Source organism: Embiotoca jacksoni, unplaced genomic scaffold (genome assembly GCF_022577435.1).
Source record: "Embiotoca jacksoni isolate LCO1_2020_lvr unplaced genomic scaffold, fEmbJac1.0.p SCAF_21, whole genome shotgun sequence".
Lineage (NCBI taxonomy): Eukaryota > Metazoa > Chordata > Actinopteri > Embiotocidae > Embiotoca > Embiotoca jacksoni.
In genome coordinates, this window is record NW_027185352.1 from 7,776,230 (window position 1) to 7,793,729 (window position 17,500).

The 17,500-nt window shown below is 43.3% G+C and overlaps 1 protein-coding gene and 1 non-coding gene across 9 annotated transcripts in view; both read left to right on the top strand.

The window, feature by feature from the left end:
* Nucleotides 1–17,500, top strand: part of LOC138202571 (ELKS/Rab6-interacting/CAST family member 1-like) — a 130,596-nt gene that overhangs the window by 84,808 nt on the left and 28,288 nt on the right. For all 8 annotated transcript variants that reach the window (XR_011178651.1, XR_011178652.1, XR_011178653.1 and 5 more), the window contains one exon: nt 8,801–8,948. Coding sequence is in view for 5 of the 8 variants with exons in the window: in XM_069156702.1 (XP_069012803.1) it covers nt 8,801–8,948 (148 nt within the window). In the remaining 3 variants the exon portion in view is untranslated. The remainder of the gene's footprint in view (nt 1–8,800; nt 8,949–17,500) is intronic.
* Nucleotides 16,606–16,678, top strand: trnak-cuu (transfer RNA lysine (anticodon CUU)). The gene has a single exon. It is a non-coding gene; the product is annotated as a tRNA-Lys (tRNA).

Sequence of the window (17,500 nt, forward strand, 5' to 3'; positions counted from 1 at the left end):
AATATCCCAGCCGATGTTTCTCTCCTTCCCTTCGTCTCCTTTTATTTCTGACACACAGCAGAGCAGAGGCGGTGGACGGGGATTCTCGATTATGAGTAAATCATCACCCGTCAGTCATACCGTGAATTGCAAAATTTGACACCTTGTATGGCAGAAGTTTTTAAGCAAAAGCCTTAATCATCCGTGACGTTCTGTATACTAAGTGCATCGAGCTTCAACACTGAGCTTAATATATACTGTACTGCTTCATCTTGACTCAGTGTTGCTCCCGCTCTATGAAATATAATTTATCTTCCAGCTGAGCCCGATCTGACCTCAGGTGGTCTTCAGATACCCACATCCCTAACTCCTCCTGCCCTCGTGTTCGTTGTGGCTCTCCGGCCTCGTTCAAACTGCCAGCCAAAATCCTATTTTTTTGTCACATCCAGATTGATTTGTGAAAACATATGAAATGCTATTTTTGCAAATCAGATCCAAACCACATCTGGAGGTGGTCTGAAATGCATTTCCAATCAGATTTCTACCGAGGTGTCTCAGTCCGGACGCTCCGCTGGCTCAGATAGATTTCCTGCGTCACTCACGGAGCGACACACGACGATGACCTCATTTTCAGAGTGACGGAGAGGAGCAGACTCTACGCCACCGCCAGCAGAGCTGTCGGGAGAGTGGAGACTTTGGCGGTTTAGAGGTCAACGAGAACAACAGTCTGTCGACGAACGCCGAAATAAATTGTCTGCTGGCACTTTGCGTCCGCGTCGGAAAGCCGTGTCACCAGCGTAGCTACCTGTACGTCGTTACCACAGCAACCCGTGCAGATAGGCGTCTGGACACACCAAATCCGATCTGCTCACTCGCAAATACCAGTGCAGACAGTCTGTCCGAAAGAACTGATTTGAGAAACAAATCCGATTCACCCGCAGTCTGAACAAAGCCTTTGGTAGCCGCTTGTACATTTTTCTGTTAAATTTAAGCTAATCATCCCGAGAGACTTTGAGCTCCAGAAGGATGACTTACTTAGCTAGAACTGAATCCAGTTTTTAAGTGCCGCTTATTTGTGGTTGGATGTTTGAAAGTTTCTCTCTCCAACCAACCAAACAGCGACCAGCTCTGCAATTACGATCGCTTGTTCCTCAGCGGATGGCCTCTGTAATTAGCTTCAAAACTCGGCATTTTTGCTCCGACCACTCTACAACATCATTGCTTGGTCTGCTCAATCACAGCTAACTATACACCAAAATAAACTTGATATTGCTGAACATCTTTAGATCGGATTGTTGCTGCTCTGTTAATCTGTTGTTGTTTTAGCGGCTAAACTCAATAAATTCCGATCACTTTTGGTCAAATGAAAGCACATAATTGTCATTTTGTTGGTAATTTCTCATAGATTTGCAGGTTCTTTGATCTTCCGATCAAGGCAGACCCAATGTCCTTTAGCTGCTGCGTAATTTCAAACAATAACAAAATATCAGCTCAGTTTATGGGGACTCGAATGGGACGGATTTGCTTTATTTTGCTGTTTTTGGAACTTGTTCTGTCTGCTTTTGTTTAAAGAAAACCAAAACACATAGCACCGATGGTTAGAGTCATTATGCTGTGTAATTACCACATTTTTCTAAATCCCCTGTCGCCAGCGTAGTGAATCCGCTGATTTGACTTGTGTCAAGACTCACACATTTCCTCAATCTGATCAAAAGAGGGCGGGCTAGGTTTTGTAAAAACTCTTTCTCAAAGTTTAGGCATCATTAAAAAGTGTCTTAACCAGTCTTGAATATGGTCCCCTGAAGCCTGGCATGTTTTTTTTTTTTGTTGTTGGGGGGGGCTCCCCTCTCAGAAACCAGGTCGAGCTTGACATGCACCACGTCCTACGGGGGTTAAAGAGTAAACTCTGGTGTCCTACAAGCAGCCTTGTGTGTAACCAGAGCAGACAGTGTCACAGAAAACAACGGAGAGCTGTTTTGTTCAGTCGGAAACGGAGAGCAGAGAAAGGGGATTATTTCTAAAATAGCTCTGTGTTTGTCTTAGACGGAGACTGGCCAATGTCACACTGGACTGAATCTACTTCACACACACACACACACACACACACACACACACACACACACACACACACACACACACACACACACACACACACACTCTCCCCCCACTTGCGCAGAATAAAGCCTTGAACACACAGACAACCTGTGAACATGCACGCACGCAAAACACACATAAGTACATCCTTATAGGCTCGTACGCATGTACAGCTCTCACTTGAACACACACACACACACACACACGCACGCACGCACGCACGCACGCACGCACACACACACACACACATAGTAGATTACAGTAAAGGGCAGGAGCATGAAAGAGATACTGTAGTGTACACGGGAAGCTGCTGCGGGGTGTGTGTGTGTGTGTGTGTGTGTGTGTGTGTGTGTGTGGAAATATGCAAGTGATCTAAGACCAGGCATTAGTGTTTCTGATAAAGTGAGGGGCCTTAAGTGGTTTTAGGAAGGAGAGAGCCCCCCAGTGTGTGTGTGTGTGTGTGTGTGCGTGTGCGTGTGTGTGTGTATATCTGTGTGTGTTGGGGTTGGGGTCAGGTGCCTGGTGCGTTTGTGTATATCTGCTTACTGTCTGCCTTGTCGCCACGGCGATGACATCATGGCACACGACCGCCCGGACGACGGAAAGAATTCCTCCCATCGTCCGTGCAGACAGAGAGGGAGAAGAGGAGGAGAGATAGTAGGAGTGATGACGGACGGGGGGGAAGTGAAGAGAAAGAGATGAGAAATGCAGAGTGGGTGAGAGACACTGATAGAGAGAGTGGGTGAGACAGAAGCTGAGCGTGAGTGGGAGGTGGGATGACGATATAACTTCAAATGGGAACTTGTTCATTTGTGAATAACCTGCGAAATATTCACGTGAATATACAATTGCTTTACTACACACAACCTTTACTACCTGTGGGAAACCTTTTTACAGCCTGTTTCCAGTTTTCTGTAACTATCTCAGGGAAGTCAGGGGATCCTGGTGCACAGAAAGGGACATTTTCAGCAGCAGCAAAATATGGGTACAAAAATGTATATAATTAATTTGAGCGTGGAAGATCGGGAACACTATTTAGCGCCAAAGTTCATTAGCAGAAGAAAGTAGTGTGCCCTGTCTCGTGAGTTGGTGGGTAAAGGTGGTGTTATCACAATATTAGTACAGATGTGTCCGGCTACCCTCTATTGAGGATTGTTTCCAGTCGTTGCATCCTAACGGTTCAGACCTGCAGCTCATTTTGAAAGTATCGGAGCAGCCTTTAACCAGTCGGCGTTGACCACCATATGACGTATATTGTGCACCGAAACTCGCAGATTAACAGCACTGACCTTCCCCCCAATCTGAGCAGAGTTCAATGCCATGTTGGTAAATAACCACGACAGAATTTGGCTTCATTTTCTTGAAAATTCAGAGAGTTGCTACTACTGTTTGTGTCACTTTAGCCTAGAGCTCTGCCACAGCTGCCATTTTTTGGAAGTACATTTAGTAACAAACGCCTGACATCTCACTTTGACTCGTCAACCCAGCGTACTTGATGACGTCATTTCGTTGCTTATAACAAAGGTTTTTTTGGGGCTGCGCTTTTTGCCAGGCAATTACTGCTTTTTCCACTGGAGCACCGTCTTTTGGGCCCCAAGCTGTGACAACACGGGGGGCGGGGGGCCTTATTGAAATAAATAACAAGGATGTGTTTTAGTGATACAGTGATTTTGGTGGTCTGCATGTAAAGCTAACAGCAGAAAACATGCCTGGACTCTCAAGATAACAGTGACTTCTAAATATGTTTTAAATGTGTGAAAATACACCCTCATCCTCTGAGATGTACCGTATAGTGTAAAATTGGCAGAGCTTTTAAGACAAAAGATTTTCCCAAAATAAGGAGTATGAGAGAACTAACCTCTCTAACAAGCTCTTTCTCTTTAGTTACTGTTCGTAGACCTTCCTTTATCCGACTTTGTTCCTCATCTTGCTGTAGAAAGGAAAGACTTGAAAGGAGAGTTACAGATCTGAGGCTGCGGATCCACTGGGAACCTTTCCCCCCTCACACTGCTGGCTCCGTTGTCTTTGTTATTTTCCAATGATGAGGACAGATTGCCAGCAGTGCTGCGAGCACACTATGTTGTAAGTGCCCTCTGACAGTAGAATAATCTAAAGATTACGAAAAAAAAAGAGTGCTGCACTTGAAACAGGTTTTTAATGATTATATAGCAACAGCAGTAGCCACAAGCAGCACTTGTTGTAAGCATGTGTTTAGCTTTGTGAGCTCAGAGGGCCAAGCAGAGTGTTTTAAGAGTGTGTGCGTGTCAGACCGAGATGAAGGGGAGAGCCACAGAGATCCCCAGAATGAGACGAGCGCATCTGGAATAAATATCATTTTATCACCGGGGGTTTATAACCGCCTTGTGCTGGCAGGTAACTCTCAGATATGGTATAAAACGAGACGCACTGTTAGCTTTAACAAGAGTAATGTTCCATTAGCCTCTCTGCATGTGTGTGAATCGGAGGGTGTGTACCGGTGTTTGTCTGAAAAAGCAGGGAAAGACTGTTGCACTGTTGCAAGAAAGAAGTGAAAAAGTCCTTGTGCTCATGTTTGGATAGAAAGTATGATGGGACCCACACGGAGGAAGAAACAGACCTTTTCTAACTAATAACCCGGGACTCGTCGAAGAAGACCAACTTCATAGATGTTAAACATCCTTCTCCCTCTTGATTTTATGATATCATGGTACAAGCGCCTTACAGCTGAGGGGCACAAATGTGTTCCTATTAAGGACCAAACATGAATCTCGATGGAGGGCCGCGGGCCAAAAATATATGTGTATTTATCTGAAATTCCATTTCAATGAAATGTAATAAATTACAAAAGATTTACATTTCAAAATGTGAAGAAAAAAAAATGACAATAATTAAAACACTACTCTTTAACCTGCGTTATAGTAATTGTATTATTTTGCAGAAATGATTGTCAAAACAGTTGTCTTGCTTTTTTTTTTATTAAATATTGTCTTGTCAGTGTATCAGTGCTTCGATCTCTGATCTTGACTGGCAGCTTAAAGTCGGTAATGTAAAACACACTAACAACACATTGGCATTAGTAGGACAGAAAGACAATACCGGACTTCTTCATAGATAAGACATAGAACAATGTGATTCAATAGGGAAATTGACAACACTATGCTGCACATTAACATAAAACTCAAATTATGTACTTTTTACCTGCACGAAATGTACAGTCTGTATTCAGTCCTGTTAGGATTTTACAGCACTTAAGAATAAGGAGAATAAGCATGAGCTTGTGAAATACTGAGGTGGGTCAAAACTGGGCCACAAATTAGGCTGCTCTGCCTTAGCAGTAAATGAATGCATCATGACCATTAATGAGACTCGGTATCAATCAGTATCGCATACTGTCGTGTATCAAAAGTTTGTTTCAAATTCTGGGTCGCACACTTTGTGCTTTTGGTTCTTTGATTAGATATGTCCTGATTTAAATGTCAAAAACAATTGGTTGATATCAGACATTCAACGTTCTTGTAGCTGCTGTTACTAAACATTTAAATAATCTATATTCAGTGAGTTATCTACATAACTTTGGCATTAGTATGAAACTAAAGTGTGTCATTGGTATCTTTTCAAACGAGAGTGTCTTTCCCTGATCAGCATTGAGAAGCCTGACAAGAGACCAATTTGCCCAGAGAATCAGATCTGCACACCCCGACTCTCCGCTCCTTCAGGCCCTGCTCGTGACAGGAGTGCTGCAGTTCAGATGCATGATGGGACATTTGTACACTGACAGTTTGGTCATTGAGGTTGACCGAAGAATCTGTGGGTCTTCACACAGTCAAACATATAATCCGTCTTCATTTAGATGCTCTCATCACTGCATTCCTCGCTATACCGCTGTATCTGCGCGCGTGTGTGTGTGTGTGTGTGTGTGTGTGTGTGTGTGTGTGTGTGTGTGCGTGTGTGTGTGCGTGTGTCAGAGGAGGAGTATAATTGTGTGTTGAGTAAAGAGAAAAAGTTAACAAAATGGGAATGTAAATTAAATACACCTCTGTGTGCGTCAGTGTGGACCTCTGGGTGCATATGGATAATTGTATATCAGTACGTATACATCTATATGCCGATAAGCCAAAACATCGTGAGCAGCCCTGCCAGATGTGCTGTTGGCCTTTCACATACTGCTAAAAATAGACAGACTATAAGACCTCTGCAGGTGCCCTGTGGTATCTGACACAAGTTGGAGCTGCCGTGGATCTGACTGGTTTGGTCTCTCAGCCCCATGTCGCCGGTTCATGGTTAGTTCCTCATCCTGTCGCTGTTGAAAGGTGTTCAGCACTGCTGACCAGGAGCACTCCAGAAGGTCTTCATTACGAAAACCATCTTCACTTACCGTCTAATATTTCCCCGACCTTGACATGTGCCACAGTGACAAAATAATGTTATTCGCTTCATTTATAAGTGGTCATAATGTTTTGGCTCATTGGTGTACCTTCATCCGTGCCAGTCTTCTGGTACATGTGGGAAATATTCCCTCCTCTGCTCATTTATTTTCGAAATGTTCTCATCTCACAGTTGATTTCACAATGTGCTCTAGAAAGTGACGAGTTTGAAACTTTTTGAAAATCTTATTTGGTATATTACCTGATTGCGGAAATATAATAAGACACAAGATTCAGAAGAGGTTATACATGTGTGTTTTTTTAATGCTAGTTTTACCCTTTGTATGTGTTTACGTGCATGTGTGATTGTGTGGCCAAACTTTGAGCCTTGTGGGATGGTGGAAAAACTGTGGTGATTTAGAGTCACTCTGAAACCGGACATAATTCTGAGAGTTCTCATCCCTGGGTGTCCTTGGAAGCGACTCAGCACGTTTTGTGGCTGATGGGACGGATGGGATGCGGCTTGTTGCTCCCGACCACGAGGAATGATATCTATCTGTCCAACCATCCTGGCAGGGGAGGGAGATAGAGAGAGACAGGACGGCTGGAGACAAAGAGACTAGAGAGTAGCATGGAAGCAGAGAGAGAGGCATTTATATGTGTGCGTGTATGCTTATAGGGAGAAAGTAAATACATTCATTATTAATCTTAACCAAGTATCAAATAGGTGCTGTCAGTACCTGTTGACGGCAGAGGTCATGAGTCCCCTACCTTCCAATAAATTATTAGCTATAAGTCACCAGTTTGACCATATGAACGCTGCTGAAGTGCCCATATGCAACATATTGGGTGTTTCTCAATTTTGAAGGAGCTGCGTTTCTAAGGTTTTACCTCATCAAATCCTGTGAAGGACTTTTCCAAAGTCTACGATTTTCTAAAATTCTACCAAGGACAGAGTTCTTCGTTCAGAGAATTTTTAAAGATGTATCAGATGTGTCCTCGGGTTCCTTAAAGCACCTTTTATCCTATGCAAGGGTGCAACTCTAAAAGCCGTCTTGCAGCCCATGAACGACCTGACTCGAAAGGACCCGTCCGACAAAGGACGCATCCTAGAAATACCCAGTGGTTCTCTGCCAGGTCATACCCTGTCGCTGAAATTAGAACTAGCCATCCATCCATCCATCATCTTCCGCTTATCCGGGGTCGGATCGCGATGGCAGCAGGCCAAGCAAGCTGACCCAGACTTCCCTCTCCCCCGCAACCTTTTCCAGCTCATCCTGGGGGATCCCGAGGCGTTCCCAGGCCAGCCGGGAGATATAATCCCTCCAGCGTGTCCTGGGTCTTCCCCGGGGTCTCCTGCCAGTTGGGCGTGCCCGGAAAACCTCCAGAGGGAGGCGCCCATGAGGCATCCTGATCAGATGCCCGAACCACCTCAGCTGACTCCTTTCGACGCGAAGGAGTAGCGCCTCTACTCCAAGTTCCCTCCTGATGTCCGAGCTCCTTGCCCGATCTCTAAGGCTGAGCCCGGCCACCCTACGGAGGAAACTCAGCTACAAGCGGCCGAAATTAGAACTAGCAAACTTTTTTAATTGGCATGTATTCGATTGTCTAATTGCTCCTGCAGAAAGATCAAAGCAGAAGCTACTTGTGCCTTTTTGTGGGTAGAGAGATAGAAAAATAAGAGGAGCAAAATATGTGCTAAAGGTCGCCACCATAAACGTACTGGCAACATCTTGATTACAAGCTTTGTGTCATAATCACCATCAGCAAGCTCCTTTGGCTTTATGCTACACCAATTTTATCCTCTTAAATCAGATTGTGGCGCTCCAGTTAAGAGGAGTTCCCTCTACTTGTTGACATGCCATGGGGTTCACCATGAAATGAAAGGGTTGGTTCACCCAAATTGGTATCTAGCCATGCAGATAGTTGTGGTTTTATTCGTTCAGATTTTTAGGATCATCCATTTCTTCACTTTCTACATCCACCCAACAAAACAAGAGAAGTGACTGGAATGTTCTGTGGTGTAAATAAAGTTATGAAATTACATTTGCGGGACAATCTTGAGTCCCTCTTACTCTTAATAACCTACAGATATTTTCAGGGCTGTTTGCACCAGTAGCATAATTGTATTCACCTCCATTGTGTTGGACTGGAGGCAGAACTCTCATCATTTGGAAAGCATCAAGAGACACCTTCCTCTAAGTACCTTTATGCTTAGATACTACTAGATTAAATATGAAAAATGTGTTTGTTGTCATTTTTGTCAACCAACCTTTTTAGTGTCTTTTGGTGCCACTTCATTTCGATCAAAGTAGTTCGTAAAAATAACGAAAGTATTGATAGATAAACCAGCTTACTTTAACGTGTGATTGTTCTCTTCACAGGCAAGAAGCACTTCTGGCAGCTATCAGTGAGAAAGACGCCAACATCGCCTTGCTGGAGCTCTCCTCGTCCAAGAAGAAGAAAACCCAGGAAGAGGTGGCAGCTCTGAAGAGGGAGAAGGACAGTCTGGTCCAGCAGCTCAAACAGCAGGTAGGACTCAACACACCGACACCCAAACATTGGCCTTCAAGGACAACGCAGGACAGCTCTCTGATTGGTTATTTAAATAAGGAACGAGGGGAGTGCAGATGGCGAATGACAAGGGAGGATGGTAAAGCGATGTACACACACAAAATAGTGATAGAGGCGAAGTGAGGAATGAAGGAACCAAATTTGGAAAGAGGCAAATAAAAGCAGGTGAGGTGACGGTGATGAGGAGAGCAACGAAAACAAGAGAGGCAGAGAGAAACCGAGTCCAGATGTGACCGCAGGACTTCAAACCGCCAAGGGTAAATTTAGGATTAACCTACCCCTCCTACACTCACCACGCACACACACACACACACACACACACACACACACACACACACACACACACACACACACACACACACACACACACAGAGTTGTGATCTTCAAGAAGTCTCTGGTGGCCACACTTTATGAATTTTCTATTTATGTAAATCTTCTGTTCGCTGATACACACACCAACGCATACAAACCATCACACATCACTTCACTGGTGTGGGTAGACTTTAACAGTCACACACAGAGATATGTACACTCACCCAGGCCAAAAACAAGGTTATAAACATGACCAAATACCTCTGTGGTTTCACACAGAGGTCTATTCACACACACACATGCACCCTCAGAGACACACACTCACACTCACTCACACAGTTAAGGTTCTCGTGGGTCCAGTGAAATAACCAAACCCTGAGTGGGTGAGTCTTCTGGGAGTTTGGTGGATTTCTTCTTCACTGGTCCTCCTCTCTGTACTTCTCTTCACCTGTCCATATGTGGTTATACTTTTATGAACTCGACTCCCCATTCATGTGTTTATTTGGTGCAGTGTGGCAGTGGATGACCGCCGCAAGGGACTATTAGTATAAAGTAATGTGGCACACTGCCCTAAAAACACCCTCCAACAGAGTTTTTAACGTTATTAACATGTCCACGTGTTGTTTTTTATGTGCTTGAAGGCAAATTAGGAGCACGATCAGAAGTCAATGTCATGGCTGAGTGTTTCTGTTTTGGAACTAGTTACGGTCTAAAAATGATGGTTTGTGTCTTTGATGAGCTGAGTCGAAGGCGAGCAGGTAGACTTGTTTGAATCTGATCATTCACAACGTGACACATGGTGACAACGTCATTTTCAGAGCGACAGAGTGAGCAGAATCTATGCTACCGCGAGCGGAGCGCTATCGGAAATTGTCGATTTTGGGATGTGGAGGACAACGACAACAACAGTCCACGAACAAAAGCCGAAAATGACTGTCCGCTGCCACTTCCGGCAGCTACCAGGTTAGGAAGTTGCGTCACCAGTGCAGCTGCACATACGTTGTTACCATAGCAACCCATGCAGATAAGTTGGTGATGTCTGGACACATCAAATCCGATCTGTTTACTTGCAAATAGCAAGTCAGTCCTAAAGATCTGATTTGAGAAAACAAAATCTGATTTGCCTGCAGTCTGAATACAGCGTTAATCTCAGGGTCGTGGGTTCGAGCCCCATCTTGGGCAATGGAGTTTTAGATGGTAACCGCTGACCTCTCAAGAAACCTCCTCTAAATATAGAAAGAAGAAAGTGTGTCTTATCGCCTTGGTCAAGAGTTCTAGACTCATGTTCTAAAATTGATTGGATTTGAGGAATCAAATCAATATTGTGAAAACTGCTGTGCATGAGGATACTAGCAGGGATTCAGAGCAGAAATACAGTGAATTTGATGTACAGGGGTTTGAATTAATACAAAGAAGGAACTAAAAATAAAATAAAATGCAGGATTGTTGAATTGTACATGGAAATAATTGAATAATAATAGAAATAGAATGAATGGGGGAATTACTCCACAGGGCAGCTTTTTCTTTTTCTCTTTGCCTCCTCTCATCTTCTTTCTGGATGTATTCCAATTATTCTACATTCCCTTTCACCTCTCTCATCTTTGTTTTCTTTGACACTCTCCAAACCACCAATTCTTCTCTATTTTAAACAGTCTTTCCTTCTGAAATTATACAAACTGGATGCTCATCTACATCAGAGAGAAACGACCCTACAGACGTATCATGTGCACACGTCTATTCATTTCTGCATTTGCAGTCGTTTGTATTGTTACCAACTTGTTGTACTTACACACTATGAATTATGGTTAAACTTCTAATCCACACAGCTACGTATAGTTTGATTTCTGCATATGCGTTATGAACAGTCTCATGTTCACCAAACACAAACAAAGACACAATCAGTCACAACCAAGGGGAGATTGGAGACTTTCATATCCACTTTCATTTCCCCTGATTCAAACTAAACTGCTGTTTGATGATGATAATGGAATTTTCGTCCAGAAAACCACTCGAACAGATACGTAACGAGGCTTTTGTGGCAAAAGATATGCAGTTATTCAATATTGCCAAAAATCCACTTAATGGATGGAACGAGCTCTAAAGGATTCAGTGAGATAGGCTTTTATACGCGCAGGAAAAAGGAAAATCTATGCGGCAAAGAGTGTTTGAGTTGATGTTTAAGAGAGAAGCGGGTGTGTTAGTGAGTAGATGTGTCGAATGAAGTCATTGTAACAAGCATCACTCTCCTCTCTCTTCCCTCCTCATCCCTCCTTCTCGTCTCGCCCCGTTGTATTTGAAGTCATTTATGACACCTCAGGGTCTCGGAGGTGGTTACTGACAACACGGAGACTCCACTGTCTGCTGCTATGAGTCTCCGTGTGTGTGTGTGTGTGTGTGTGTGTGTGTGTGTGTGTGTGTGTGTGTGTGTGTGTGTGTGTGTGTGTGTGTGTGTGTGTGTGTTTGCAAGGGTGTGAGCAGTTTTGCACCACTCTCAGCCTCTCTCTCTCTCACTCTCTCTCGTTCTCTCTGTAGTGTCATAATTTTCTGTTCTTCAGTGATGGATCATAGCCGAGACTTCCTTCGGCTTTTGTGTGTGTGTGTGCGTGCGTGCGTGCGTGCGTGCGTGCGTGCGTGTGTGTGTGTGCGTGTGTGTTTTAGTGTTGCCATCAAGTAAACTGAGGCTTGTGTAATATTTGTTTTGGAGCGGTATACTGTACACAGAGACAGAGCGGTATAAACAATTAAAAATTAAAAGTGAGAGTAAATCAGTAACCAACTGAATGATTTCAGTGTTTTACCCTGAATTTAGGGGTTTTCCACCAAGAAATTGTCATATATTTCAGTTAAAAATATGCAGTTTTACATTATTTCTTACCATTATTATTAGGATATCTGTGTAAAATTTTCCAAACTTAAAAAAAAAACGTCACTAAATAAACAAAACCCAAAAAGCCAAAACTTGCTGAAGAAGTCCATCGAGCAGCAACTACAACACTTACATCTGGGAAAAGTCTTTCAGTTAGTTTTGATGCCCTCTACAATGATACCACATTATTTTTGGTTTACTCGGTGCCTGAAACAGCCTGTTTGTTATAAGGCCAAATATAGTGGGCGTAAACAGGAAGTAGTGCATTTAGTCCTATCATTGCTTTGTTGTATCGTTAATATGGTAGACTTGTGTTACAAACAGTCCACGCCACAGTTTTTGGACTTGTTTTTGAAAGACCACCTCTTGTCAGCTGATCAGAGGTCAGAGTTACTTGCTCGATCAACTGGTTAACTGCTGCATCGCGTCTGGTCTGAATTTGGGTTCAAACACCGCGGTGACCTTTGCTGCACAGCTGTGGTACCGTGCTAAAGAGCAGGTTAAAGTCAGAAGTTCAGGTTAAAGTGCATAATAAGCCCGATTGATTACCAATTGGTACTGTGGAAGAGTAGAATCACCGTTCATACAGCAACATAAATTGACATTAATTTATGTAGAGAATCATGTCATTATTGCAAATGCAATGAGAAGAGACGGCTGCAATTGAATCAACAAAGTTTAAGTATTGTATGTCTGTTTGTTGGCCGATGTTGTTACAGACATAAAGAATTGGACTTCTTCAAACCATGTCATGTCTTTTCAGTCAGAGAAAACCTCAATATCTTTATCAAACACTTAAAAAGCTCTGTTAAATCTTTGCATTTCATCCCCAGACTGTTGTTAAAAGTGGACGTAGCTTTCGGGTCTGAAAAATGAGACCAATGTTGAAGTGTTTTAAGCTGCAATACCACCGAGCGCTGCTAGAGGTCAGCTCCAAAAAGGCTCCCTCGACTCCCATTCAACTTCTCTCATGAAATACAAAGTCAATACAAGTCAAAGTCACTCCTTTTTATTAGTTTTATGGCGGTCCATGAAAATAATCCCATCATTAGTTATAAAATAAGCTTCAAAAACATGTTTTTTGGGGGGGTGTGTCTCTTTGATTGACAGGCCTGCAGTGCAGTCAGGTTTCTGCTGTAGGTGGGCGGTGCATAGCATCATTTGGTTTCCAATCAGATCGAGCCACATCCACCGCTCACTCCCCCCCCCCCAGGTCGCCCAAATCCCCCAAAAATCCGAACTTCATGACGGCCGTTCACAAACCAACGGGTGACGTCACTGTTGGTCGCCGCTTGATTTCATGAGACTTTATAGAAAGAAACCGTTTCTCTGCATCAGTTCATGTAAATTATGTTGCACTTTAATGACATGCCATGATAACCACGTTCAGTCAGGACACACTAATAAATCAATGAATACAAGTGAAAGAAGATTTGTATTTGCGGTTCGTACTCCGCATACATAAAAACACACCGGTGTGGGCTGAAGAATATCTGTGTCCCTGAAAGCGTTTCCTGTCTTTTGGCCTTTGACCAACTCCACGGCAGGAGGCTGTAGATCAAGGTGACCTCACCTCTCTTCACTCTCTTCTCCCCGATCTTTCTCACAGCCTCCACGTTTTATTTTCTTCCGCACTATTATGGAGAGTCAGAGACAAGCGAGAGAGAGAGAGAGAGAGAGAGAGAGAGAGAGAGAGAGAGAGAGAGAGAGAGAGAGAGAGAGAGAGAGAGAGAGAGGAGCGAGAGAAGTTGTGGTGAAGAGTGTGAGAAAAGCAAAGAAAGAGTGATTGTAATACTTTATGAAATGGAACAAGTGAAAGGAGAAGGGAGAGGTGAGGAATATACCACCATCTGTCCCTGCCGGAGACACATGTGTTTAACATTTACACATTAGGGATGTATGTGTGGCTCCACACCTGGGTGGCTCTGATATGGACATTTTTAAGACTGTGGCTCTTCATATTAGTGCGTTTGGAAGCCTCTCTAAAATGATGGTATGGTGTTTTCTACATTTCTGCCTAAGTGTTATTTTTTTGTCCCAACCTGTAACAGTCCGAAGTTAAATGGCAGATGCCACAATTTCTTTATGTTCCTCTGTAGAGGTCAGTCACAGGAATTTTTCTTTTCGCTTTCTTTTTGCACTTAACTGTTCGTCATTACTTGTTTGTAATTATCATGACATCTCTTGTTACTTGCAAGTGAAAAAATGTGGATTTAATTAAATTTATTACCCCACGGAGACCGATCACAATGAAAGAATTCCCCACAGCTCTCCACTCAGACATGTTTCATTATCGCTTACAATTTTCCATTTATTAAGAAGTTATTTTTCTTGATAGAGAAATAATGGAGAAATTATTCAATTTCTTATCACGATGAAATACTTCTCGTGCCAACCATGACTCAGCAACTTTGCACTTTCGATAATTGCGCAGATATCTACAAAGGTTCCTCTTTCGCCACCGGAGAGAAAAGGCGAAACAATAATCTAATCTAATGTTCCCCCGAGCCTTATCACAATGAAATCATTTTCCTCAAAGCATAACTCAGCAGTCCCCCTTCCCCCCCTCCCACATCCCTCCGTGTTCATTTGTTTCTCACTCTGTCCATTGTCAGCAGGTTACTGCAGGCCTGCACAAAGGATGGATGGTGGAGGGGGGGTGAAGAAGAAGAAGAAGAGGGGAAGTGTGAGGGAAGAGGAGTGAAATAATGGCGTGACGATTAGATTAAGTGAGAAAAAGGGAATTGGCACAGACACCAGTGAGCTGAGGTCAGCATTCCTGACAATTAGAGTAAAGACGGAAGATGTAAAGAAAGGCCAGACAGGAAAATGAGGACTTTACCTTTTCTTTCTTCTCTTCTTTCTCTCTGTCTCCTTCTTTTTTGTCTCAAAATCATTTTCTGTTTTTTTTTCAGGCGCTTTGTTCTCTGGACGGTCCATCATTTCATTCAACAGGGTTTTACTGAAGAGAGGACAGAAAACCTCGGTGCACTAACGAACTTGCACTTTGGTTTTCCAACGTGACAACATGCCCGCTCACAGTGTGTTGAAAATGCACGAGTTACTCGCCTGCCACAACACTTATCGTCGCTCCCTGTGACTTCTCTCTCTTCTGTCAAAATTTGTAGGCGAAATTGAATCAGCGCTCTCCGCTCAAGTTGCAGGTCCACGGCGAAATGCACGTCTGTCGCCAAAGATCACAGAAACATCTGTAACTCAGGTGCTGATGTTGATCAAGAGATGAAACATGAAATATATGCTCATGAGGTTCACAGCGTGGCCCCGCTCCATACATGTCATGGTGCGACGCTCCGTTTCTGTGCATCAGGAGCAGTTTTGGACCTTTTTGCTTGCCCCTTGACAAAATGGAAACGGGGAAAAAACGACCATTAAAGAAAGCAAAAACATGGTAAAAAAAAATTGGACAAAATGAACTAAAAAGACAAAAGAAACTAACGAACCAGGCCGACAACAATGAGAAGAAGGACATGTCGAGGAAATGAGGATATGTTGGCTGAGTGGAGGGAGGAAAAGATCGTGAGAGAGAATTAGTCACGGATACAAGAGCCTGTTAAGGAGCTCAAAGGTCAAGGGGGAGAGAGAGTGAGGAGAAAATAAAATACTGTGCAACAGAAGAAAGGACTGACTTTTAAATCAACGTAAAATAAGCTCAGATCATTAAAAAAAAAAGAGGGAGGAAGAGAGACAAATGAGCAGTTAGGCACTTAGGTAGAGATTCTTAATCATAGGAAGCACCGTGTTTGAGAGAGCTGAGGGATAAAGACAGGAAGGGAGGAACTACGGATTATTTAGATACAGAAAGCTCCAAGATGAAGAGGAATAGAGGATGGGACAAAGACAGATGAAGTGTGCGGTGAGATTTGGACAGAAAATGCTGGAGAGATCAGAAATCACGTGCCCTCTCGACACAGCTTATCCTCCTCTTAACTCTCTCCTCCGTTGTTTCTCTCTTTCCTCGTCCCCGAGTCCTTTTCTGTACAAATTTAGAAGGCAAAATTTGTTCTATTTTTTTTTTTTAATCTTTTGTAATGTAGACATCCCTCAAAACCCAAAGACAAAGACATTGCTGATTCAGAGAAAACATGGAGCAAAGCAAGGAGAATGAAAGGGAAGCAGGTCGATAAGATGCTTTGATTTACAGTTGGACTTCTTTAACCTGAAGTACTTGTACCCAACCCGGCGAGCTCAGTCAGTACACCCTGAGACTCTTAATCCAAGGACTGTGTTTTGGAGTAGCCCGAGACCTCGAAGGTAAAAAACCCCAATTTAAACCAGGGTTTCCCAATCCAGCTTTGTGCACCTGCGGTGTATTGATCAGTGCAGTGCTTTCAGGGATTCAGAACAAAATAAGTTATATATGAAAACCCTGCATGTGGTTGCACTGAATGAAATGTGACCCTTCAGTATATCTGAATAGCCCGGCTAGCTCAGTCGGTAGAGCATGAGACTCTTAATCTCAGGGTCGTGGGTTTGAGCCCCACGTTTGGCGAGTGACTTTTAGGAAGGACCTTCGTGAAGATTGAAGCGTCGACAAGTCGTGGGGTTGGAAATCCTTTGTGGATGAATGATTGAAGTTTGGTAAACTTCTGGCACCAGTTCAGATTCAAAGTTTAGGATAGCTGTGAACTCTGTCACACACAAATAGTGCAGCACCCATGATGGAAAGTCAGATCCTCTGTTCGTACTCTGACGGTTACCCCAGTCAATAATACTGTTTCTTTAGGAACTTTGTAGAGATTTTAAACTAAAAACAAGCATCTATTACACAGTTCAGCGGCCTGTGTTGGCGGGATCTGTTTTTTAAGGTACCCAAAGAGACAATGTAATTTGATTCCAGTCATCCAGTAGAAACACATTAAGCATTTAAAGGCTTGTCAAGTTGGGCGTGAGTATTTTAGATCGTAAACTCAGGTCATTAAGGAAAACATCGTTTCCTTTGTCATTTTGATATTCATTGGAACATTATCCCAAGTCCACCAAGGTCGTCCAGTTCCCCTTACACACCATCTCACAATGTTTCAGTTGGACTTTTCATCACGTCGGTGTGTGCTCGTCTTTCCTGTGGGGTATCACTGAAAATGTTTTGGGGCGTTGGAGGGAGAAGACTCAAGACAGGGAATAGACACTCAATAAATAAATAATATTGGTTTGAGAAAGACGGTGTGATGAAGAGGTGAGAGGAAGTGACAGACGGGGACAAATAAACATCACTTCACAGCTGTGTGTGTGTGTGTGTGTGTGTTTGTCTACAGGTGCAATGGGGACTCCACGTTTTATGTGGCCTGAGGATGATCTGTTTGCTTTTCGTGTT